Source organism: Schistocerca gregaria, chromosome 2, assembly GCF_023897955.1.
Source record: "Schistocerca gregaria isolate iqSchGreg1 chromosome 2, iqSchGreg1.2, whole genome shotgun sequence".
NCBI classification, from domain to species: domain Eukaryota; kingdom Metazoa; phylum Arthropoda; class Insecta; order Orthoptera; family Acrididae; genus Schistocerca; species Schistocerca gregaria.
This window is the reverse complement of record NC_064921.1, coordinates 677,759,826-677,786,968: the sequence shown is the minus strand read 5'-3', so window position 1 is coordinate 677,786,968 and position 27,143 is coordinate 677,759,826. Positions and strand designations below refer to the sequence as shown.

Sequence of the window (27,143 nt, the reverse complement as noted above, 5' to 3'; positions counted from 1 at the left end):
ATGATGTTGCCCTTAATACTAGTTAGTATAAGCTTCATAACTGAAGCTTGGAGGTAGATCATCAGATTTCTATTAAAAATGTAGATACCAGGATAGTGGTGTAGCTATGACTGGCAGGTGTTATCATTTTTTTGTGTGTGTCAGTGACCATTGATTTTCCTTTATTGTTCAAGCTATACTTTTTTCCCTTGTTTTGTTTTCTGTTTAAATAGTCTTGAAGGCAATTTATCTCTATCTTTCAGTTCTGTTATTTAATTTTAATGAATCATGTTACTTAATTTTAATGAATCTCATTTGTTTGTTCAAGACATTAGTTTTCTGACCTGACATGTGCTATTATTGAACTTTTGCGGAAGCCGTGTTCGCTATTTTGATACTCTTTTCTATCTTTTATTTATCATAGCCTACATATGCATGGTGATTGAATTTAGTGAAATTGACTGTTTACACTGAGCTATTGACAGTAATGATATGATAGCACTTGCCCCCAACATATTGTATTATTTAAGATGTTCTTAATTAAGACAGAAGTAAAAGCATTGAAAAAGAAAATGATGATGATGATATAAAAATCTGCATCAGTGTGGCCTGTGCTAAGTTCTTTCACCGTGTGTTACTGTTAGCAGTTTGTTTGCATCCATTATAGCCAGTTGGTTGGTAGTATACTGTAGCCAATGATTCTCAATGTATCTAATGATTACTTTTAGCTCAATATGCGAATTGATTTGTTTTCTATATGGATACTGTCAAGAAAACTGGATGTTGTGACAGATACACCCGCAGCTTAGCACAAGGCCTAGGTTAGGTTGGAATGTGACAATTTGGTTACCAGTTGGAAAAACCAATGAATCTCAACATGAAAATATGATTGCCATCATAGCCCAAGATATATGTTCACCATTGCAATAACCTACTTGTATGTCTCATTTTCGATTTTTTTCTGAAAATTCCGAGGATGTGGTTAAATTCCAGCGTAATAGAGCAAAACACCAACTCACATCATTTATGAACCACAGGAAATTATAAATGACTGCTCTTATTGGCCACTGACGATGAATCACAGTTCGTTTTGTTCACTTCTTACCATTCATTACACCAACAGTTACTAACAACAGTATGCAATGAAAAAGCTGCAGTATACCATTTACTCAAAAATCCAACACAGAATTCTTTTTGCAGTGCTATCAGGTCAGCTGTATTGTAGGATCACGGAGGTATGAACATGGGACTTAGGTATGGCACCAATAATAATTGAATTTATCTCGCATAGTTCAATGAATTCATTGTCTCAAATGGTCCAGATATGTCGCTTGTTGCAACCGTGGAAGGTAAAACTCTTACGTCTTGCCGTGCCAGCCCATAGATCTCATTAGGCCAGGGTGTCACTATCGGCGGCCAGCAGTGCAGCATCGTTGTTATCTGCTAAATGCGACTTGACTCGTTATCTGCAAAATGCGACTCGACTTGAATGGGCAGTGCTACTACATTTGGGATCTTATTCCCTAACTTCATTACTCTTGGTTTGTTTCTGTTGCAATCACATTTTTAAGATGGTATATATTAAGTTCAGCTGGTCTGTCAAGTCCTTTGCTGTCTCTGAGGGAATTACTTTGTCACTGGAAAACTTTAAAGTTTTTATAACTTAACTGTGTTGTTTTTCCAACCTTCATCTTGGTTTTCTTTAAAACCTTCTGTGTGTTCTTGTTCTCACTCTGAACACTGGTTGGTTTGATGTGGCTTTCAATGCTACTGTACCTTGTGCAAGCCTCTTCATCTGAAAACTACTAATGCAGCCTCCCCAGTTCTCGCCAGCACTAAATTTATGATTTCTTGCTGTCTCAGAGTGGCTCAGTGTCTGTGGGTAAAGTGCTAGACTGCAAGTTTAAAGGTCTTGAATTTGATTCCTGGTCAATCCTATCAATCCTAGGACTTTTATCTGTCATTTTTCAAATCTTTCATCTCTGGCAATGTTTGTTTGTGTGAAAAATGCAAAGTTGCACCATGATTTGGAATTCACATTAAACTGTGGGTGCATCCGCAACTGGCTGGATAATTCAGAAGTTGGAGAAGGCCAATGTTGTACCAACTCCAACAGGACCATGCCTAGTAAAGCACTGTGGTGTTCAAAACAATCTTTGGATTGCTGACTGTTTTACTTATCCTTCATATCTCAGAATGGCTCCTACCAATCAATCTCTCCTATTAGTCAAGTTGTGTCACAAATTTCTTTTCTCTATAGTTCTACTCAGTACATCTACATCTTCATTACACAATCTGCCCATGTACTCCTCGGCATTCTTCTGCACCATCTCATTTCAAAAGCTTCTATACTGTTCTTCCAGTTTGCTTATCATCCATGTTTTAGTTCTGTTCAAGGCTACACAGCAGACAGATACCTTCAGGATAGGCTTTCTAACACTTAAATTTGTGTTTGATGTTCACAAATTTACCTTATTCAGGGATGCTTCTCTTGCTATTGCCAGTCTACATTTTATGTTCTCTTTACTTTGGCAGTCACCAGTTATTTTACTAACCAGACTGTGCTATTTAGTTGTACTACTTTTAGTGTCTCATTTCTTGATCTAATATCTTCAGCATCACTTGATTTGTTTTGATTACATTCTATTGCGTACTTGGTTTTTGACTTTTGTTGATGTTCATCTTATATCTTCCTTTCAGGACACTGTTCATTCTGTCCAGCTGCTTTTTCAAGTCCTTTTCTATCTCTGACAGAATTACAGTGTCATTGGCAAGCCTTAAAATTTTCATTTCTGCTCTCAGAACTTTGATCCCCTTTCCAAATTCCCCTGTGCAGGCTGGATTCTGTAAAATTTTGCTTTGTGTATTTTACACCTGTTACATCCAGAATTTCAAAGAATGTATTCCATTTAAGTTGTAGGCTTTTTCTATCGCTACACAAGGAATAAATGAGCATTTGAATGTCTGTCTTCTTAGATAACCCGTAAGCTGTTTAAATTAAATTTTAAATGTGCACAAAATGGCAGTTGAGAAAATTTATCTATCATACGGCATGCCCTATGGCATGTGGAAAAAGTCACTAGACAATTCTTGAGTGTGAAACCAGTCAGTAAGTTGCTGGTTTGTAACTGTGTGCTAAAATGCGACATGGAAGTTGTCCACATAAAAGTTAAAATGAAGTGTTGAGTTAAAATAGTATGACACAGTCTGCAAACTGTTTCTGTATTCATATCTTCCTCCTCCTCCTCCTCCCACTCATCTCCTGCATTTCATAGTGTAGGTAAATGTCTCATTAAAAATCCTTAGGAGGTAACAGGAGATCATTCAAATGATCATTAGCACGTGCTAGAAGCAGCAGTTGCTGCATTATATAAACTGCCCATAATTCCAAAATAGTAAAGTGTTTAATTGTTCATGGGAATTCAAGATTCTCTGATTCCTTAAAAAAAAAAAAAAAAAATTCGTGGTCATTAGAGTAGAGTTGTAGATTTGATTGTAATGATTTGTGTATTGGTAATTGTTTCATGTTGCTATAACTCTAATAGACACAAGCAGTGCAGCTCTATGTGCTAGTCTGTCTTGTGCTGACATCTGTTCATATCTGCATAACATCCATTTTTAACCTCCTTGCTATATTTGAGACAGCCTCATTATACAATTTGCCTCACTGTCCCCCTACTGCCATCCCCCACCTACACATCATTGTATGCACCGTATCACGGTACACTCTGGTAAATCTTCAGTTATAATTAGTTTTGGCCAAGATCAACTATTCCTTCAAATTTGTCAGGTTTGGTTAAATCTTTACAATTTCTACTAGTACAAGATTTTGCTTGAGTTTGTCTGCAGTAACTCACTTCACTTAATATACATTAAACGATGACATGGATAGAGAATTTTCGTGGTATGTGTTCTCTCAAATGCTGTGTGTAACATTTCAGTATACTGTTGCATCCCTCAGCTGAAAGTGATGGCTTGACTGCATCTATGTGGGATACTGTAAGTTTATTGTGCCATGAGTCCTGTTTTTCAGGAGGTATTCAGTGCAGAATTTGTGGAATTGCTAAGAGGTTGTTCCATTCATAGTAAATATATAAACACAGTATTACTGGGAACTCTCTTTTTTGTTCTCAGTCAGTAAGTAATTCAATCTGATGATTTAAATCAAGTGCTTTGTCAGTTGATTTTTGCACACTGTTACCTGTTAGACAGTGATATTCAACGTGCATTTCTTGCTTGTTGAAGGTACTCCAATCACATCATGCAGGTCTACATTTGAAGATGTTACAGCTAATGGTCATTGTAAAATGTTTTATATATTCTTAACTCTGACTCCCAGTTTCAGCATTTGTGGCATTTTCAAACACCTGGAATATATAAAACGCTTCCTACCTAAATGCCAAATTATCTGCATAGTAGGTGCTGTAATGTCACATTCTACATTTTAGGTTAATTTGGGGTATACATCATTGCACAAGAGGAAAGATAATGATATCATGACACTTGATCTTGTATGTACTTGGTTCCTGCTATTCATTCCAAGGGTTTGAAAACTGTGTAAATGCCAAAACTGCCATTCACAGTTAAGAGCAAATAATTTTTCTTTTTTTATAACAAACAGTTTTGAATAACAATCTCTTGTTAGCAATAATTTCTAGTACATATAATTTTCAAGCTTGTCACTTCTTCCATCATACGGACAGTTGCAGCTACCTGACTGTGTAACAGATATAATAATCCATCATCTGATTTTTGCTCTGTTAACAACAAACTACAGCTTTTGAATTTTGACATCATTGGATTAGTATATAGAAGTTTCCTGGTTTTAGCTGTCGGAGGTGTACTTAGATTCACACAAATGTATCTCAACTAGAGACAGCGTAGCATGATAGCCCAACATCCTCAATACAGATGAGTCCCTGTCATCCTTGGGCCTGAGTGACCTATATTTCCTCTTTAACTGTGGCAAATGTATCCCCCCTACTCCTCCCCAAGGAAGGAATTAATACTTCTGAAAACTAGGATGGTATTATGTACTGTTACTTTTATATGTATCTTTAGGTAGTACTGAACTTAAATTTTAGTTATTGCAACTGCATTTGCTTCTATATGCTAGACTGAGATAATGTGTGTATTGTTATAATATTCCACTGTTTTTAGCTAACCATTTTGGCTGCCAATGAAATACCATGTCCAATTTGGTTACTTAGTATTCTTGACTCTATTTTTCAGGCATGGATTGTCACGAAGTATGCGTGTTCACCATGTTAGTCCTGTGGTGTCTGTGGAACCTCATGGTGTTCATTTTCATGAGAGTTATCCAGCACTTCTTTCCATTCCACTTAGCATTGAACCTCAGGATGAAAAATGGCTTGTTTGTCTATGCAGCAATACGCCAGATGGCGAACTTCCTTGCTGGAAAAGGCTACCCCAGAAGGATTATTCATACAGGTAGGATGAATGCCAGTGTTCTTATATGATATTGCATAATTTATCCTTAATTTTTTGTATGTGTGAGTAATAAGTGTAACAATTGTAAACCAATTGCACCTGTGGTGCAGTTAAATAATTCATTCTCACGACTACCACAGGAATGAACAAGACTTTATTGTAGCTGTAGTGTGCAGAAGTAAGTCTATTTCCTCTATCAGAATGGTATTATTACTATTATTATTATTATTATCATTATTATTTTTTAATTGTTTCTTCCTTTGTGTGCATGCACATTTGATCCTGTGTACCTGTTGTGTGATCTGTTAGCATCCACTTTCTTACCATCCATCAGAAGATAACTTTGTGTATTTCTTGCTCCACCACAGCAATGGGTATCTCGTGATAACAGCAGGCCATTTCAGTCTCTTCACTGTAATCCTGGAAGAGCCATACCCAGAAGTTATGCGACACATTCGTAGTCGCCGTGGAGGACGTCTTTACCTGGAAGAAGTTCCTGGTGTTGAAGTAGTTTTTCCTCAGGGATGTTTAGAGCATGATCTTGATGCATACTTGCGCATATTGTTTGATAGTGAACCTCATATGCTTACTACAGGAGAACACCATGCATATGCTCTAGCTTCCCCCGTCATCATGTTGGGTCCTCATGGTCATCAGTTTGATCAGAATAGACAGCCGGTAAGTGAGGTGTCATTAACTAATAAAATGTACCATGTTGTTACTCATGTGCCTGTGTGAAAACATTTGATTTATTGAGGTATCTTGTACCTAACTGTAACTACATAAGACTCCATTAGAGGCAGAGGGATTTCTTTAATACATTGAGTAAAATTCCAGTGCTGCTTTCTCCAAGTAAGGAGTTATGTTGATTTCAAGTGTTTGTTTTGGTTTGTAGAGAGTTGCACAATCAAGCAAGAGACAATAAAACACTTTCCAGTACCAAATACTGTAACTATCGTGTAAAAGAGAAACTGAAAATTTCAAACGAGACTCAGTTTAGGCACTGTGTGAGTGTTTCCTAAATCAGTGGGCTTTTTTCCTCGAAAATACTTGCGTTCTGTTTCATATGAACTCATAGTTGACAGGCTGTAAGAGCGTAATTTTCCATACTTTTCTCCATTGAAGCACTTTAAGACTGAGAAAGTGAAAAGTGCATCTTAGAGATTTGTTGTTTATTGATGAAGGCATTTAAGTAAGAAAAAGTGTGATCCAAAAGTGACATTCATGTGTCATTTGAAATCAAACCCATAATAAAGAGCTTTGTAGCAATAAGGTAAATGGGCGAAGTCCTGCATAAATTGGTGATAAATCAGCTGGAATAAAAGGGATATACCACAAAACTCATGTGAATTATGAAGTGTCTCACATTTTAGAAATAGGCAATACTCATTTTCTCGCTGTGGTAAGAAAAGCTTAGAATTTAACATACTTCAAAAATAAAGGATATTAAAAACACTATTTCAGCTGTCCAAGGTTGAAGGAAAGATATGTGCCCCTTTCACAGACACAGAAAAGATATATCTTGAAGGACTGATAGGAATTTGAACCACATTCCTCCTGAAGCAAGCCTGGTGTTTTAACCACAGGGCCATTCCACCCAGTTTCTTTATATAAAAGGGTTTTTTCGTTCAAATAATTTATGGGTTTGCTGTTGGGTGACGTCGCCGACCACCGCCTTTTTTCATAATTGCTGAATTAACTTTTGGACTTTTAGTCTCCAATATCATTAATATAAAATTTCAGTTTCTAGTCTTGTACACTGCCTAATATTCAGGATGATAAGTTAAAGTTTCCATTTCACTCGCAGATAAACTTTAAAAAAAAATTACTATTACTAAGGATTGGCAACTGTAGACGTAGAATGATTATTTCCTACTATCTAAGCTAACAATGCTGGCCATTGTTTTAAAACTGTCATAAATTCTTTAATTCTGTTTATCTGAAATAGAAAATGTGTTTGTTTATTTTTACCAAATTAAACTCATCTTTTTGCATCATTTCCTTATTTTCATTAGGTGTACATTCGACTTCCAGTACCAGATTACCATGAAATTGTGCAGCATTTTGGGCCACATGTACGACTGAGTGTTTGGCAGAGTTCAACTCGCGAGGGTGAACCAATGGTTTGGAATAGACTCGATGTTCCTTTGACAGGCCCATATAATGTTTCAGTGCGTGGCATGAACATTCCTGTTGTTTCTTTTCCTGTTCATCATTTTTCTTTCTTCAAGATATTATGGGATGTTCTATCAACTACGTTATATGAGGCAAAAATGGGAATGTCATACTTTTACCCATATATATCTTTTTCAATGATGTGCCAAGCTTTCATGGAAGAAAGTGGAACCAACAATCGCTTTGGGCTTGAAGTAATATGTTACCGATCAGATCATCGCTTACCGGAAACAACAAATTACAGGTAAAAATCTCGTGCACTTAATTTCTTGTAGTCTGAATTACATTTACTTGTATTGATGTGTAATGATTTTGTTGTCTTTTGAACATTATTTGTCATCTATGATTATATGCAACTACAATTCTCCTAACTAACAGCATATTAAACAGAGGAAGTGAAGTGGAAATAATGATATGATGGGTAGGCAACATCGTTAAAAGCTGTAGTACCTCAGACTCGAAAACAGTAGATCCTTTCTTCTAAGTGAAGAGAAATGCTAGAGTATGTGGAAAATTGGAAACTTGTGTATTGTTAGGGACGTAACTCTGAACAAGAACATGGATGCAGTGGACTGGAATAAAACAAAATTGATTTGTAATAGTGGTGAGGTTGGTGGACTGCCATGCGAAGGACTCAGGTATCAGGTGTCCTGTGAGGGATTTCTGCTTGTTGGGAGGACTGGATTGTGGTCCACTGAGCCTTGTGACACCAGTTGACGAGCTACTTGAATGAGAAGTAGTGGCCCCAAGGTTTGCAGACCTGACGATGGCTGAGAGAGTATTGACACCATGTCTCTCCATACTCTGTTCAGATGACACTATTGGCTGAGGGTGACAGGACCATCGGTAGGTCACGATTGGCCAGTCCAAGGCCAGAACGGTAGAGCTAGAGGGATTATTAAGCTGGACACAGAATTTGATAAATTCTGGAAAATGTGGGCAGCAGTAAGAAGACTAAAAGCTGAAAGACTGAGGTATCTGCCTGTTCAGTAAAGCAGCACTGGAGGTTTTGAGACTTGAGTAGGAAAAGATTGAATTGGTGTGTTACCGATCAAAAATGAGTGCTTCAGGGTTCTGTGTAAGAGCAGCAAAGACAGCAAAGGACTGAGAAGAACAGTGGAATGGAATGGGTAGCACCTTGAAAGGAGGTTATAAGACAAGCATCAACAAAAGTAAAATGAAGGTAATAGAATGTAGTCAAATTAAATCAGACGATGCAGAGGAAATTAGGTAAGGAAGTTTTGCTGTTTGAGCAACAAAATAATTGACGATGGCTGAGGTTGGGAAGATATAAAATGCAGACTGGCAGTAGTAAGTAAAGTTTTATGAAAAACAACTTATTATTAAAATCTAATATAAATGTGTTGGGAAATCCTTTCTGAAGGTATGGAGTGAGGTCAGTTATGGAAGTGAAATGTGGATTATAATCAGTTCAGACAAGATGAGAATAGGAGCTTTTGAAATATGATGCTACAGAGATGCTGAAAATAAGGTGGGTGATTGAGTAACTAATGAAGTGGTACTGAATTGAACTGGGAAAAAGACATGAATGGCCCAGCTTGACTAAAAGAAGGGATTGATTGATACACACATCTTAAACCATAAAAAATAGTCAGATATGAAGATAATAGAGGGAAACATTCGACGTGGGAAAAATATATCTAAAAACAAAGAAGATATAACTTACCAAACGAAAGCGATGGTATGTTGACACACACACACACACACACACACACACACACACACACACACACAAAATTCAAGCTTTCACAACCCACAGTTGCTTCATCAGAAAAGAGGGAAGGAAAGACGAAAGGATGTGGGTTTTAAGGGAGAGGGTAAGGAGTCATTCCAATCCCGAGAGTGGACAGACTTACCTCGGGGAAAAAAGGACAGGTATACATGCGTGTGCGCGCACCCACACACACACACACACACACACACACACACACACACACGTACAGTCACAAGCAGACATGTCTGCTTGTGTCTGTATATGTGCGGATGGATATGCGTGTGAGTGCGCGAGTGTATACCTGTCCTTTTTTCCCCCTAAGGGAATTCTTTCCGCTCCCAGGATTGCAATGACTCCTTACCCTCTCCCTTAAAACCCACATCCTTTCGTCTTTCCCTCTCCTTCCCTCTTTCCTGATGAAGCAACCGTGGGTTGCGAAAGCTTCAATTTTGTGTGTGTGTTTGTGTTTGTTTGTGTGTCTATCAAAATACCAACGCTTTCATTTGCTAAGTTACATCTTCTTTGTCTTTAGATAGAAAAAATAGTCAGTCTGATATGGGGTAAAAATGAAGTTGTGAATGGATTTAGGTTTCAGCAGTTATTTAGAGATGATGAAGCTTGCTTGTGATAGACTAGTATGGAGATTTGCATCAAACCAGTCTTCCTTCGCAGTGAAGACCAGAACAGCAACAGCAGCGCCACCACCAGCTACAACATAATACGTTTTCTAGTGTAATACTTATTCCAACAACCTTGCTGGTATTTCAATCATTATAGAATAGAATGTACCCATGAACCTTTTATTGCAGGATTTCCCAGAAGTGAACTGTTGGTTAGCTGTAGGTAGCCTTTGTGAATATTATACTCTTGTAAGAGTTTACTAATTCTTTGAGGTTCAAGGAGTAGACATAATATCCAACATCTGTGCCACATTTCCAGGTGTATATTTTGATTGTTGTTGCCCCATTTGATCTCACCTATGTAGTGACCGTAATGGGAATTTAATGGCTTAAAATAATTGGGTTCTCTTACAGCTTTATAGCTATTTCATAGAATGCTCTGATGCACCTCATGGCTTCAGTCAATTGTCAATTCTCTCCTCAACCCTACAGTTTGTGGGAATCTTAAAATAGTGTACCGAGATGCGACATAATTAATGTTTGATGTAACTGTTGCATCTCTCTGCAGTTATTGTCATCAAATTATGTTCCTCTTCTGTGTTTCTTAATACCTCTTTATTTGTTCTTTTACTTGTCCAAGATACATGCAGCATTCGGCTCCAGCACCACACCTCAAAGCTTCACGGCTCTTATCTTCTGTCATCAAGATTCAGATTTGTGATTAATATGTTGCTATACTCCCCAGAAAACTTTTTACAAATTATATAACTACTTTGATAAGAGAGCCCTAGGTGTCAGCAGATAACACTTCATACTGAATGCTTCTTTATCCTGAGCAATTCTATTCCAGAGGTTTCTTGTGCGTATTTCATCAGAAAACCTAAGTCTCCCATGTATCAGAACTTGTTTATGCGTCCTAGTTTCTTTCCACCTAACCAGATGTTACCATTCTGCTCCATTTTCCATATACATTTCATTATGTTCATTATTGTCGTAATTATGCTCATATCACTTTGCAACTAGGAAGTCATTCATTTTCTTTACTACCAGTATTGCCACGCAGTCTGCAGTTTTGACTTCGTTGTAAGTTTTTCTGTGTAATTTAATACTATATGCATTTTGGGTTTGAAATTCTTCAGTTACTCCATAAATATATATTTTTAACAGTGATGGTGCTAAGTTGCAGTCTTAACTTGATTTATTTTCCCTACCCCACTTAAATTACTGAGTGAGGTAAAACCGATCTCATGTTCAGGGATTTAGGTCTTCCATGGTTTCTGTAAACAGTCTAAACTGCTTCTGTAAACTGTCCTTAGGTAGGAACACTAACCAGTTTCCTGCCACATTCTTCCTTAACCAGAGTTTATATTTCATCTCTAATGAAATTCTCATTCACGGGCTGATAAACATAACCTTCTTTTTTTATGATAATTTGTAGGCTTGGAATGGGTTTCGTTGTGTCTTTCGTTCCTTCTAAATTTGGGTTGATAATCTTAGAGGTTCTCCACAGCTTTTTTTCTCCATTTGGTAATACATTATTCTTAGTTTAGAAGTGAGAGATGTGAAGCTCAGTGTTGTGTAGTATTTGCATTCTTTGTCCCTCTTTATTTTAGTAGGAATTTGTATTAATTAGTTTGTTCCAAATCTGTTGGTAGTACTGTACTTATATTGCTGTGATTTATTAATTTGCATTCAGATGTTCCTCCTTGTCCTTACTTCATGCAGTATGTCTGCTGAAAGAACACTTTTTAATTTTGAATACAATATTAGTGATGTGCCGCTTGACACAATCATAGCAATTAAATATCTATGTGTAGTGTTGTAAAGGGACATGAAGTGGAATGAACAAGCCGGCCCAAGTGGCCGTGCGGTTCTAGGCGCTGCAGTCTGGAACCGCGAGACCGCTACAGTCGCAGGTTGGAATCCTGCCTCGGGCATGAATGTGTGTGATGTCCTTAGGTTAGTTAGGTTTAACTAGTTCTAAGTTCTAGGGGACTAATGACCTCAGAAGTTGAGTTCCATAGTGCTCAGAGCCATTTGGAATGAACATGGAAGGTTGATTGTAGGGCAGATGAATGGTTGACTCCAGTGTCAACCGTTCATTTGTAAAGGAGACTTTGTGCAGAACCCTTGTGTGACTTATTGTTCTGTTCTGCTTGAATGTTTGGAATCCTCACCATATCGGATTAAAGGAAGACATTGAAGCAATTTGGAGGTGTGCTGTAAGATTTGTTACTGCTAGGTTCAACCAACACACAAACATTACAGAGGTACTTTGTGAACTCAAATGGGAGTCCCTGGATGCAAGATGATGTTTCCATGAAACAGTATTGAGAAAATTTAGAGAACCAGCATTTGCAGCTGAGTGAAGATTCATATACATTTTGCATAATGAATGTAAAGAGAGAAGAGAATGAGGGCTCCCAGGGAGGCACGTAGACAGTAGTTTTCCCTCATTACATTTGCAGGTGGAACAGGAAAGGAAATGACTAGTACCCACCAATATGCACATTATGGCAGCTTGAAGTATGTAGCTGCAGATTTTCATAGATTCTACTATTTCCCATTCCATTAGTTTGGTAGTGCTTCATCCAGCAAACTGCTGTTATCTCGTTTTTACGTATCTGTACCGTACTCCAGCTATTGCTGGGTTTCAGTGCTGACAAGTCCTCTCCATTTGGCTTGGTGCTCCCACCACTTTTCTTCCTCCACTTGCTGCCAGGTCACACCTCTTCTTTCCACAGATATTCTCACTCCCATTTTCCACCATGTTCTTGGGTGCCCTGTAGGTCTTTTTCCATCCATCTTTAGTTCTTCGATAATTTTGGGGAGTCTGCCCGTGCATCCTCTTAACATGTTCATGCCACCTTAATCTCTTTTTTTTCAATTTCTTCTCTCATACTTTCTTGTTTAAGGTCCTCTCTAATCTTTACATTCTTTACTCTGTCCATTCTTGTTTTTCCCTTAACTGCTCTGAGAAATTTCATTTTCCCTGCTTGCAGTCTGCTCCAGTCCCTTTCTGTCATTGTCCATATTTCTCCACCATAGCCGACAATAGGGAAGTAATAGTTCTTATACATAAGGAGCATTTTTTTGTTTTTAAAATACCTTATTCCAAATCAGGTGTTTTATTGTTGGTAGAAATTGTCTCCCTTCTGCAACCTCCTATCAATTTCATTGGTTATTCTTCCATCCTTAGATATTTTACTTCCTAAATAAGTGAAGCTTTCTACCACTTTGAGGGGTTCTCCATTCAAGGTAATATTTCTGTTGATCCCTTTCTCTCTCCCAAATATCATTATTTCACTCTTATCTTTATTTATTTTTAATCCACACCTTTTCATTATTTCCTTCCACGCATCAAGTTCTAACTGTACATCTACCTCTTTATCACCCCATATTGCCATATCATCTGAAAAAATCATCTTTTTGTCTTTTTCTTTTACTATATCTTTAACAGCACTATTTATTCCCTCAGTCACAACATTAAAAAGTGCAGGAGATAGAATACTTCCTTGCTTAAGTCCTTGTCTTATTTCGAAGTTTTCAGAGTTCCCCAACGGTGTTCTAATCCTACAATTGTGTCCTCTGTACATTGTCTTTATTACATTAATGTATCCATCTTCTATATCTATCTTCTTCATTTCTCCCCAGAGTCTTTCCCTGTTAACTGAGTAATATGCCTTTTCTATGTCTATAAAAAACCATTATCACCCTTTGTTATACTCCCAACTTTTTTCCAACAGTTGACGGATTGAAAATATCAGGTTGATTGTGCTTCTTCCTTTCCTAAACCTATGCTGTTCTTCACTCGGCTCCTTTTCTATCTTTTCGCTTCTTCGATTTAGAAAAATTCTTTCAAAAACCTCGGCTCTATGACTCCTAAGGGTTATTCTTGTTTTAATTAGTGCAAAGATCCTATGTGGAAGATTGTACTTTTTTACCGACAAAATGTATTAACTGTATGAATAACGGAAGTAGTAAAGGTAAGGCATTAAGTGGTTGAGAGGCACAGAAATAAGACTGAAAATGATGTTAACTTTTGAATGATATCCACCTTTGGAAGTAACTGTTACACGCGCGCGCGCGCTCACACACACGCACACACACACACACACACACACACACACACACACACACACACACACACACACGCACACACACTCACACACACACACACACACACACATGACCACTGCTCCGGCTGCTCGGACCAGCCGCTGGAGGTGGCAGTCGTGTGTTTGAGGTTTGTCTGCTTGTGTGAATGAATGTGCATGTATTTCTCTTTCACTTTCTTTTTCTGGCAAGGGCTGTGGATGAAAGCAAATGTGTAAGTGTCTTTTAATTGTGCGTATCTGCAACTTAATGTGTCATGTTTATGGTAAGTAGCTGTTTATCTTTACCTTAAATTGTTGACATTCCAACCAGGTGGAGATTCCATTGTTTAATGATTACATAAAACTACTTGTAGGAAAATCAAATGCCAACACAATCTCTTCATTGGAAGATATCTACAAAAATGTAATTCACTTGTTAAAAAAATCACTTACAAACCCTTCATTTGGTAATTTTTTGAGTATTGCTCATAGGGCTGGGAACATTACCAGACCGGATTAATAGGAAGATACAAAGAAGAGTTGTGTGTTCCGTCATGCATTTTATTAGTTGGGGGACTGCCATGTAGATGCTCATCAAACTTCAGTGGCAGACAGTACAAGAGAATCATTATGCACCACAGAGAGGCTAATCATTAAAATTATGAGGCCTTACATTCCAAGAACTGCCTGGCAACATTTTATATCCTGAAACTTCCTGGCAAGTTAAAACATGCTTGCTGCACCAGAACTTGAACCAAGGACCTTTGCATTCTGTGGGCAAGTGCCGTACCGACTGAGCTGTCCAAGCGCAACTCATGATCTACCCCAGAGCTTTAGTTCTAGCAGTTTCTCATCGCCTACGTTCCAAATTTCACACCAAACGAGGCCGAGGCTGCGCAGTGGTTACTGCGTTGGACTCATGTTCTTGAGGACAATTGTTGAATTCTGCATCCGACCGTCCAGAGTTAGGTTTTCCATGATTTCCTTAAATCAGTCAGGCAATTGATGGGATTGCCAATTTCCTTCCCCATCCTTCAGACTATCTGAGCTTGTGCTCCATCTCTAATGTCTTAGCTGTTGACAGGACATTAAACTTTGATCTTCCTTCCTTCTTCCAAACTTCACAAAAGTTCTCTTGCATCCCTTGTGGGACTATCACTTGTGCAAGAAAGGATATTGTGGAGACATGGCTTAGCTGCAGCCTGGAGGATTGCTTTCAGATTGCAGTGGCAGATTAAATCTCTATGCAGGACTGGGACTTAAACCTGAGGCCTTTGCCTTTCACGGGCAAGCCCTCTACTGATCCAAGCACAACTCATGACTCACCCTCACACTATGAGATCTGTTAAAAGGTAGCGGATGGGCTGCTGTGGAAATAAAGCTGTGAGTTTGAATCATGAGTTGTGCTTGGTTAGTTTAATTGGTGGAGCACTTGCTTGTAGAAGGCAAAAGTCCCAGGTTCAGTTTGAGTCCCAGTCTGACAAACAGTTTTAAACTGACAGGAAATTTCAAATCAATGCTCACTTTGCTCCAGTGCGAAAATTAATGTTGTGTGTTATGTCATCCCATATGTATCCCTTAAAATGATAGGAAAAGCAGAAACATTCAAACTCATTTGGAATTGTACCAATAGTTGTTGTTCTTGAATTTAACCTGGTCTGATTCACTTTCCTGTCTTGTAAACTTCGCACTGTGCATTGAGCTATACAAGCAGGCCAGTAATAAACATGTCTCCTGTTAAATAGGTAATTAAGCTGTACAAACTCAAAGATGTTTACAGATGTATTTGATGAGGGATACGTTCAGTGAGATAAAATGAGTTTATGACTACATAGTTCTGTCAAGTTCTCCTTTCTTTCATTAGCAAAGGCATGTTTGAGTGCTACATAGGCTGTTGATAAGATTAGTTGCTGCTAATTACTTGAACCAGTTAATGTCAGTATTGTATAGTCCCTATTGAATTTCCTCCTTTAAATGAACTTTGAACTAGGATTGTTTCACTGCAGAAGTTTTTGACCACTAGTTTACCTGTGAAATATTTTCAAGTAAATCACTTTCATCAGTTTTTAATTACACCTTTTATCCATTAAAGTTCTGGAGTCTAAATTTGAGTTTTTCAGTTGTTTTTCAACTTCTGAAATTTTCCATGCAAACATAAGCTACTAAGTACACTGTAATCACCATTTTGAGGTGCGGCTCATTGGCTCTACAGTTAAGTGTCAGACTGTGATTCCAGAGGTTTGAGGTTTGATCTCGGTCAATGATAGGATTCTTATCAATTGACCCTGACAGTGTCTGTTAAATATCAGCTTGCACCATGGTTCGAACTCCATGTTAGGTGAAGGTCCCCCTATAAATGGCTGGGGTAGTCAATTCAAATGTCAGAGGATGGTTAGTGTGTACCACCTCCACTTGGAACATTCCCAATAAAGCAATGTTTCATACAAACCAGCATTTGGGTTGTTAATGTCTTTGCTTGCTTATAACATTTACACCAATGTCTATAATTATTCAGCGATATCTTAAAAATTGTATTTTATGCTATTGGTGAAATTATTTTGTGGTCCTTTCATTTGTTTAGGCACAGGGTCGGTTCCAGTTTGAAACCAAAGATGGTGAGACCAGGTCGCATTCTTGTAAGGCTTCGTTCACAAATGTTTGAAGCTGATGTAGAGGCAGGTGAGGATGCCGATATGGTGAAAGAGGAACCAGACTTCAGAGGCCGGGATTTTGAAAAACAGTATGCTTGCAGGTATATTACATTATACAGAAGATGTCAGTTTATATTTGAAAATTACAGTAAAAGTATATACTGATATTTTTATATTATTATTATTATTATTATTATTATTATTATTATTAGTAGTAGTAGTAGTAGTAGAAGAAGATATGGTGGTGTGTAAGTTTTCTTCTTGTAGGGATGAGGTTTTTTGCTCTATTTAAATAGCAGATAATCACCTTGGTATGGGATCAGCATTTCAACTACTATTAAAATTACCTGAGTTGAGTTGTGGCTTCAATCCCAGCCACTGGTTAAATTTTGATAAAGGTCATCAGCAATCACAACTGAAGACTTTTGGTGTAAAGAGTCACCAAACCAAAGGCTTGAGGATCAGAAGACAATGGAAACCACTGCATTACAGAAACATATTTTGTATCTATAGGACATGTGGCCTGTAAGTGAAAACTTGGTATGTTGATCCCTTTATTGGCATTCACAGGACTAGTCCCTCATCCTAACACCTGAGGTGTGACTGCCAAAGGGAAGGTCGAAAACAGAGATTTTTTTTGGGGGGGGGGGAGGGGAGAGAGGGGGAGAGAGAGATAGATAGAGAGAGAGAGAGAGAGAGAGAGAGAGAGAGAGAGAGAGAGAGAGAATGATAAACCATAGGGTAACATTTTAGAAGTGAAAGTATGCAATGGTGTGTGCAATTTTGGAAGTCTGAGTGTGCTAGGAAAGCAAGGAAATCCGAAAAGGGGAGAGACTCAATATAAAAGTAATGGTGTCAGTTTACTGTAACAGAAAGGAGGTATAAGTATCTGATTGGACAATAATAGAGTACTATCAACAGCAGCAAAAATTTTATACCAAGAGTAAGATTCATTCTAAAAAGGAACATGGAATGTAGGACAGAGAGAGGACAAATAACAAATACAATAGGAGACAGATAAGACCTGGAGACACGGAAAGATTCGAGCTTGGTTACATCACTGTAACACACAAATTCCAAAATCATATATTGTATTATAAGGAGCAGCTGACTTGGATCACAATGTGTTATTGATGAGGAACTGACTGAAGTTTAAGAGAATTGTCCAGAAGAATCAATGCGGAAAGACTTGGGTTACTCAAATACTGAGGAATGCTGATGTGCATTACAGTAGTATGGCCTTAGAGAAGAGAAGAGGAGAATAGGAATGGATGTCTCAAAAAAGGGCAGTCAGAAAAGTAGGACAGACAAATATACATACAAGGAAGGTAACTGTGATTAAACATTGGGCAAAGGAGGAAGTTCAAAAATATTCATGAGGACACAGTAATGCCTGTCAGCTTTAACCTGTGCATCACATGAAACCTCAAACTACACAAACATGATTTCCAATCGGTGTGCAAAAATATTATACACATTACCATGGAGTGAAAATATAAACATGAAATACAGAATTGTACAAATTATTAATAATAAATATTGAAGCTTATGGGTCAACCTCCAGAAAGGGGGAAATGTTTGGGTGAGCAGAAACTAACATTTCATATGCAAACCACAGTTATAGTAAAATATATTAATTGAAAGAACCACAGAAACACAATGCAACACTAGTCTAATAAAAGGTGCAAAATAACTGTAATACCAATACACATAACGAAAGATTGCAAAAACCGATGAAGGGAGGTATCAAAAACAGCTGTTAAGCTGTATGGCTCAACTTCAAAGACCGCTACTAATGCAGAAAGCCAAAAACAAATAGCAATACAGAAAGCCAAAAGGCGTACCAGTCCACATAGCAAAAACTAACGAAAGGCAATGTCAGAAACAGCCGTTGAGCTATAAAGGCTGATTAGAAACAGCCTGAAAAGCTTGTAAAGGTATAACAGTGTAGGATGTGCTGAAAAGTGATTGTTATGAATAAAATTTGATATGATGTGCCATTTCTGATTTAATTAGCAGGGTGTTGAGCATGCAAATTCAAGCATGTGCATGCGCTAATACATGCTAATACACAGACATTTGCAGGTCTGTGAATTGACACTTGTTGAAATGCTCATTACTTTTTAAAATGTGCCTTAATCAGAAGTGATAAATTGAAGCTAGGAGTGCAAAAGCTACATTTGTTCAGTTTGAAGAATATGTTTGGCAACACTGTCTCTGGCAGGCTGCTTGTATTTGTACATGCAGAAACCTGAGTGTCGAACTTCCGTGCTAATTAAATCAGAAATATTGGAATGTTAAATCAGAAATATTGGAATGTTTGGAATTTTTACTTAACAATTATTTCTCTGCACAACCTATCCTGTAACATCCTGACAAGCTTTCTAGACTGTTTCTGGCTACCCTGTATAGTTCAGCTTGAAAGACTGATATCAATACAAAAAGCTAAAAGGTGACACAAAAATCATGAAAAGTAACAGAAGTCGATATCGAAAATACCAGTTGATCTATATAGCTCAATTTAGAAAATACTGACATCAATACAGAAAGTAAAAAATCACTGTGACTGACAAAACGTGGTTACGAAATCATCACTTGACCTGTATAGCATAACTGAAAAGGTTATTACCAATGCAGAGAACCAAAATCTATGAAATAATTACACTTGAAATAACCTTGGACAATGTCACATACTAGGTCAACAAAACAGAAAGATGAACGACAATATTAAAAAAAAAAAAAAAATTACTGACACTTAAAAAACTTCCCATTACAAAACATATAAATCATACATAGCTGCGTTAATGAAAATCGAGAAAATGGAAGAAGAAGAAAATCCAACTTACTAGATGCAAATTTTGCTGCAAAATAGTTTGAAACTCATTATTATAAAGTCTCTAGAACATATTCTTGTATAAGAGGGGAAAAAACTTCCTTAGTATGATTTTCAACCACCCAAACTACTACGTCAGAAGATTCCCCGCTTGAAGTAACAGCACTCCAAACCCAAGGTTCCACAACATCATACTCTCACCCACCATTCGCCATACCATGACTTATTGATTTCCATTATCACTCCATGTCCCACTGTAGGTCCTCTACATTTTATAATTTCAGAAAATATCCCTCAGTCTCTAAGACTTATCGAGTGCCACACTTTATGTCAATGGGACCTCCGCATGTAACCATTGGAAGACCACTGAGTTGAAACATTCAACAGTTGATATTAACGTCACATATATGACATCTCCAGCACTCTCTAATGACACCTAACTTTTTGTGAAAATTTAGTGTACGATTCCTCATCTTCCATTTTCTTCCACAACATTGTACAGTTTATTTACGAAAGGCAGTCTGTCTGTGGTAATTGGTATTGACGAAGTTGGGTGGTATAAAATATGGTACCTTCCTTCCTTTCATTTACTTTTTTCTGTACACAGGGCATTAAAAATCATTTTTGGCAAACATGATTTGAATTAGTTCGAAAAAAATTTGCTGAGTGTTAATATCTTGGCAATGGCTGTATTAGGTATAGCGATACTACCTATTAAAGACATATGAAAATTTGTGCTGGATCTGGTTTTGAATCCAGATTTCCTGTTTATCGCGAGCGATTACCTTAACTGCTTCGGCTACTTTATCCCAGACCATCACAAATTTTCATATGTCAGTAGTAGGTAGTATATCTATATCTAACACAACTGGTGCCAAGTTATTCATACTCAGTGAATTTATTTTGAGCTGATTTCATACAGGTGTCGATTCTTAGTTATGTCTGTTCTTTCAGACATGCAAGTAAGTATAATTTGAATTGCCTTATTTGTATTATGATGAAATCTTTTCATTAGTTCTCATACTGTGACGTTCTTCTGATTGTGTGTTATTTATTATAACACAAAATATTTCACTTAAAAATGGAGAGAGTTTTATTAAAATGTTTCAGGTTCAAGCCAGATGCTAATGTCGAAAGAGGTCCTTTTGGAAAGGTCATTGTAGAAAGATTTGTCAGTGCAGCTGCCAAAGATCCATTGTTTGAGTTCAACCTAAATAAGGTATGCAATGATAACTTGTGCTTGCCAGTGGCAGTTATTAATTTAAATGTGTTTTGTAGGGAGGGGTGCATACGCACACAAACGAACAACATGAATGAGTAGAGAGCATGTCAAGGAATATGTATTTTTATCCTAATACTGAACTTATTCCGTTTTCATTACTTCATTCAACATTTTCTGCATTATGGTCAAAGAACAAACATTTCCATTTAGACGTTGCAATATTTGGCAAACGCAGTAGTTACACACAAAACTTACTGTAATCTGAGAAAGATCATTGCTGAGAATTGCCTTTGCCAGCACTTAATGTGAGGTAAGTTTTAGAGGCTGTGCTGTATGATTTTACTACTGCTGTTTTTAAATGACTGGGCCAGTGACTCACAGTTCTCACATTTGAAAAGGCCACAAAGTGTTGTTTTAAATCCGTCACATTATAAGGATATGTATTGGAAGTATGATGCACAGGTAATCTCTCATAAATACAAACAGAGGTGCTACTGAATTTATGTCTTCTGTAAACTGTTAAAGAAGATACTAAGAATTACTAAGATGCTAAGAATTACAATTCTGTGTTTTGTACCTCTGTAATTTGGCTACTATTGGCCACAAACTTTGGGACTTAAATAAAAATCTGTTAAGCACTGCCAGCTGCAGATGCTGTGCTGGCTGTGTGAACTTCGGCAAGCACTCTTATGTGAGTTGTTGAGCAGTAAGTCTTATAGATAACAGAGGTTTTGAATTTGATAATTGCATTGAGAGGCTAGTAAAACCATTATGAAATAATCACAGTCTGAAGATGAATACTGAAATTATAAGATAAATAAAAGATGCAAAGTCTCTCCATGCAATTAGATTCTGTGCAGGCTGTTACTCTCTTACTATGTTTTAAAAACAAAATAACCTAAGCAAATGATAACTTAAAGAAATTTTCAACTGTGAGAAAATTTTGTGCTGAAAAGCAATAAAAAATTGTGAAGATATGGGATTGTTTTTAGAGTAGTCTTGGATCTTGGAACAGGGAACTTAGACGTTTCCTTGAGGAAAAGAATATTTAGAAAATTAAGGTACAGACCTGTAGCATAAGTTTCCACAGAGGGGTAGAATCCACATCCACCTAACTACAATTTTTCCACTTTATCCAGTTGTAAAAACTCGCAGGATTTTGACAATTAGAAAGAGAAACATTGTTTTACAAATTTATTTATAGCCCAACAGCCTGCGACAGTTATGGCAAATAACACCCCACATGTTTGCTGAAGTTTCCACCCTATGTTGTATTTCTTCTTCATGTGTAGTAACTGTTGTAGTACTTCTACGTATGCTGAACTGAGATGCTGTCTCATCTGGAAATTAGAGTGAGACCACTCGCAGAAAATCACTCAATGATACTTTTAAGAAGGTTATTTACCATTTCTTCTGATACTGTGTGTAAGTTTGGATTGATTGCAATACTCATGTTACTGTGACACTGCTATTTTACGTTTTCATGCAGTCTAGACTTAAGAATCACAAAACTGACGAAAATGCAGAATCGAGGAAAATATTAAAACCTCCAAAATACAAGCATAAACATATGTAATTGGCATTTATGATTAAAAATCATAATTGTCTCCAATACATTGTATAGAATCTGTACAAATGAAAGGGAATTAAATGTACAATACAATGTTTATACAGTAATTTGTGATAATGAATGTAATCAGTTTTAAAAAAATCACAGATGTGTAACAACGAGTAAAAACACGTCAAAAAATTGATATTGATGTCTGGGTACAAGGTAATCAAGCTATTTTCTGACATGCTACGATGACAAATTTTACGTCAAAACACTCATTTTTCAGAGATCTTTCCTTTGTGCTCACCCAGAAAAAAGTAAAAATTGATGAATTTGGTGACTGAAACAGAAAACTGTGAAGTACGATGAAAAGTGTCGGAATTCAACATGTGTGCGTTTTCCTTTTATAACTATTGTCAGAGCAGCAGACTCTAGTGATGCGAGTGCCGTGACCTCTAATGTATTGCTTGTAAACTTTTCCTTGTTCATTGTGCTGAGTGGTTGAAGGAGAGTGTTTTGCATTACTGCTAGTGCAATCTGTTTGCACTTCGAATTTATCATTAGCTCCAGTGTAAACACAGCAGGTTTCGTGAAAGCACTATATACACACAAGATTTCCTTCACATGTGGTACTCATACCAATGAACATAAAATAAAGTTAAAGCTGTTGTGACTTTAGCGTTTCTCTGTCCCAGTAATCTGTTACATTTATAACAATCTGCCTGCCATCACTACATATTATGCACGACTGTTCATTGAACATGTCCTGTTAATTGTGGTGCCACACATAGCAGATGGAGTAGCCTTCATTAGCTGCAGTCGGTAGAGGAACAACAAGTTCCAGATTCTGCCGACAGGCTCCAAGCAGAACTACTGTAAGCAGATAAACGTAAGTGGAAGCCATGGCCTCTCCGTTTGCCATACACTGATCACATCAGCCATAATTTTGTAACAAGCAATCTTGCTGTTTACCCATGGCATTAGCTTGACGTGACCTTGCTACACAGCTATTGGCTGCAAGTGGAAAACAAACATTCGAGATGTTGTAATTCGGCAGTTTTCACTGTGTTTTACAATTTTCAGTTTATTTCGCCATGTAAGCTATAATATTTTGCTATTTTCGAGGTGAACATAAAATGAAAGAATCTTCTAAGTGACTGTTTTGAGGTATAATTTGTGGCCTTAATGTGTTGGGGAATGACTCAGTTACCTCATACATACACCCCCCCCCCCCCGGTACATCTGTTATATGACGTAAAATTTTGAAATTTCTTTCTTGTTCATTTATGGCTGTGTGATTTGCTTATAATTTATGTGTTGATGAAATTGCTATCGAGGAGGGGAAGAATGAAATTTTTGCACTGAGTTTGATTCATAGCTTCTGTACCTGTTTATACTTTATAATCCAGTACTTTAGTAATTTTGAATGATTCGTAGACTAAGGTCTGTAAACTTATAAGGAGTGAGCTGAAAAAAGTATGTTAGTGTGGTGTTGTGGCTGCACAGGCTGTTGGGTGACATAGCAAGTCTCGAGCCTATAATAGCTCACTAGCTGGAAATGTCCGACGTTTCCTCGATTCTGACAAATCATATCCCTCGAGACTCAGTGTCTGTATTTAAAAGGTTGACAGTCGATATTGTTGCTGAGTACAGTACACCATAAATACATGCAAAGAAATGAGACTGAGTTATAAGTTACACAAGAGAAGGTGGCGACTGGGCTTCTTCATCACATATTGACTCGGTCTGGATGATGCTGTAATCCAGCAGTAGTTGTATCATAATTGCATGGTGAAGCAAAACGTTGCAATTTGCGTTGGCAGTGTCAGTTGTGGATTGCGCCACTGTTTCCTCTCTCGTGTCTCATCTCTACTCAACAGCCTAAAATATTCCCTTGACTCCGCCTCTACCCACAGTGTGAACTGTCTGCCTTTTGTACCCCTTATAACTCGTTCAAGTCACATCAGATGTCAATAGTTAGGAAGAAAACAGGACGAAGTCAAGCGAGATGCCGAGTAAGAACGTAAAATTGAGGTTAACCTTACTAGAAAGAGGAATAAAATCGGGGAATTTTTAGCATTTATCTTATCGGTTTTACACAAGGGTTATAAACTGATAGCATAGAATTGCGAAAAACATAAAATCAAAGTTCCACTGTCTCTGCAAAAGAACTAATTCTGCTTATTATACATTAGATTGAAGATAATTCATGTATATGAGAAACAATAGTGAACCTAAGACTGGAACCCCATAAGTGGTTTCTCCCCAATCGGAACGATCTTCACAGTTTGCACTGGTTGAATTGTTAAGCATAAATTTCTGCATTCTTTCGGTTAGATATGATATGAATTGGTTGTCTGTACAATCAGTTGCATAAAATCTCAGGAGAATGTTGTTATGTGCACAGTTCAAATGCCTCAGGTAGGTCACAGAAAACTAACTGGTGCTATTTTGTAATTTAACACTTGTAAAATTTGGTGAGTGAGTGGGTAGACGCATTCTCAGTTGAACAACTCTTTCGAGATTCAAACTGTTATTTAGAAAAGGATATTGTTGCTCTGGTGGAATACTATTCAAGAATATGCCACCTGAGAAATTTTGGAAAATGATGTCAGTACTGAAAGCTCCCCTATCACCTTTCTTATAGTCCCTCTGGAAAAATGTCCAAGTTAGTGATACATCACATTTTGGAAAGACAGTGCTTATTATATGGGACCAAGTTTCTAATACTCTGTTCAAAAAACTATCAAATCCAGATGAGCTTTTACTTTTGAGAGAATGTGTAATTAATGTAAATTGTGATGGAGAACTGGGTGACACTTCCATAAGATTGAGTGTTATGAGGTTTGTTTTTGCAGCATACTGCTGTGTTATTTCCTCTTGAACAGTTTGCCCATATGTTTTCTACTATGTTTAAGAAATGTTCATTAAAAGCATTTGCTAACTGTGACTCACTTTTATAGCCTTTCTGTTTAAAACAATTGCAATTTTGTCCTGTTACTGGCTGGTTGTCCTGCCACTTGTTTCACTACATTCCAGTCTTCAGCCTGTTATTGGAATCACTGTTTTCTGACATAATGTGCATGTTTCTTGATTTTTAATGTCTTTTCTTAGTAGTTTTGTGTAGTTTTTATAGTGTGCAACTAGTGCAGGATCTTTTCTTGTTCTTGCCAGCAGACATATTTCCCTATTACTTTCACAAGATGCTTTAATCCTTCTAGTGATTCATGTTTTTTTTTACATTGTTGTTTAATGTCCTTTCAATTAGCTTATAAAGAAAGCTATTTCCAAATGATATGAATTTATCATGGAGTATATTAAATTTTATATCAGTCTTTGTGCCATTATAAATTTTATCCCACGTCATCTCTTGTAAACTATTCTTAAAAAATTTTGTCCTCCAGCTGTTAATTATTCTGATTTCCACTGAGGTGTACATATACTATAAGGCACTATATTATTTATAGTAACTAACTGTGCATCTGATCAGAGAGAGCATTTGTCACTGGATATACAGTTATTTTCTTGCTTCGAGCTTAATCAGTGAATACATTATCAGTTAGAGTATTACTATCTTTATTCACCCATGTTGGAAAGTTAATTAAAGAGATCAAATTGTAGGATCCACATAAGGCTTCCAGACCATTTGTCCTATCAGAATCCATTACAAAATTTGCATTGAAGTGGCCACAGATTGTTAACTGTTGTGTTGCTACCTGACAGACAGCTTAGTAAGGAATCTGAATGTCTCTTAAACAACTCAAAATTTTCCAAATTTTCTATATACAGTTACAATTAAATTCCAAAGATTTTTCAGTATCAACACAAAAATACACACTTGTTTGTGGTGATCACTACAAAACCTGCTTGTTTCAATGTTTTTGAAGTTGTGTTCTGTCGTGACAACTTATTTGGTTCTCGAGTTATTGGTATGGTGTCACGCGATGTATCCATTTCCATCCCTCGCATCTGGAATCATGTGGTCATAACAATTGTCGTATTGGTTGAGGTTTTTTTGCAAATGATAGTACACAAAGAAAAACTTGAAATTTGTTTATTCACTGAAATGTGGAAGTATATTGTCCATAGCTGTGAGAGGTCAGTTGAATGGGATGCACTAACATGTCTGTAGCACTGTAGGAAAAGCCAGGTCCCTCTTTAAACACATTCTCAGCACCTGGAGAGCAGCGGAGCACGATGAATTAACTTGACCACAGCAATTAATGCTCAACCGACAACAATAAAATTTTTCTTAAGAACTGTCCCAGTAAGAATTTATTAGTCAGTAATACTATCATTTAACTTCATTCCTATCATAATATTTCTAAGTAGGCTAGCTAATTACTCACAAAAAGCCATTAATAATATCTTTATAGAAATGTCTAATGAGCCAAATTATATTACAAAACCAATAGTCAATGACCTCACAGACCATGACGTGCAATTCCTTTTGTTAAATGTTAATACTGAACAGGGTATAAAATCTTTTGAATCTGATTTCAAGAGGATAGCTAGTAAGTCAAAAATTGATTATTTTAGGACACTCCTTATAGACATGAATGGAGTGATCTATACAGTGCTTATGACATGGATGAAAAATAAAAAAAACTTTTGTTAATAAACTGCTTACATTATTTCAATAATGTTTGGCCCCAAAACTAACAAAGGTTATACCAAAGTCTACAAAGAAGCCATGGACAACTCCGGGAATAAAGGTGTACTATAAAACAAAAAGGCAACTGTATCTGCCATTCAGAAACAGCTCTGATGTTGATGCTGTAGCACATTACAAGACATACTGCAAAAATATCAATATTAGTAATGTGGA

At 37.1% G+C, this 27,143-nt stretch overlaps 1 protein-coding gene across 1 annotated transcript in view; it reads left to right on the top strand.

Moving 5' to 3' along the window:
* LOC126334742 (uncharacterized) overlaps positions 1 to 27,143 on the top strand; it is a 95,735-nt gene that overhangs the window by 5,647 nt on the left and 62,945 nt on the right. Inside the window, exons 2-6 of the mRNA XM_049997291.1 lie at positions 5,212 to 5,430; positions 5,799 to 6,108; positions 7,446 to 7,849; positions 16,639 to 16,809; positions 20,652 to 20,760. Coding sequence (XP_049853248.1) covers positions 5,212 to 5,430; positions 5,799 to 6,108; positions 7,446 to 7,849; positions 16,639 to 16,809; positions 20,652 to 20,760 — 1,213 coding nt within the window. The remainder of the gene's footprint in view (positions 1 to 5,211; positions 5,431 to 5,798; positions 6,109 to 7,445; positions 7,850 to 16,638; positions 16,810 to 20,651; positions 20,761 to 27,143) is intronic.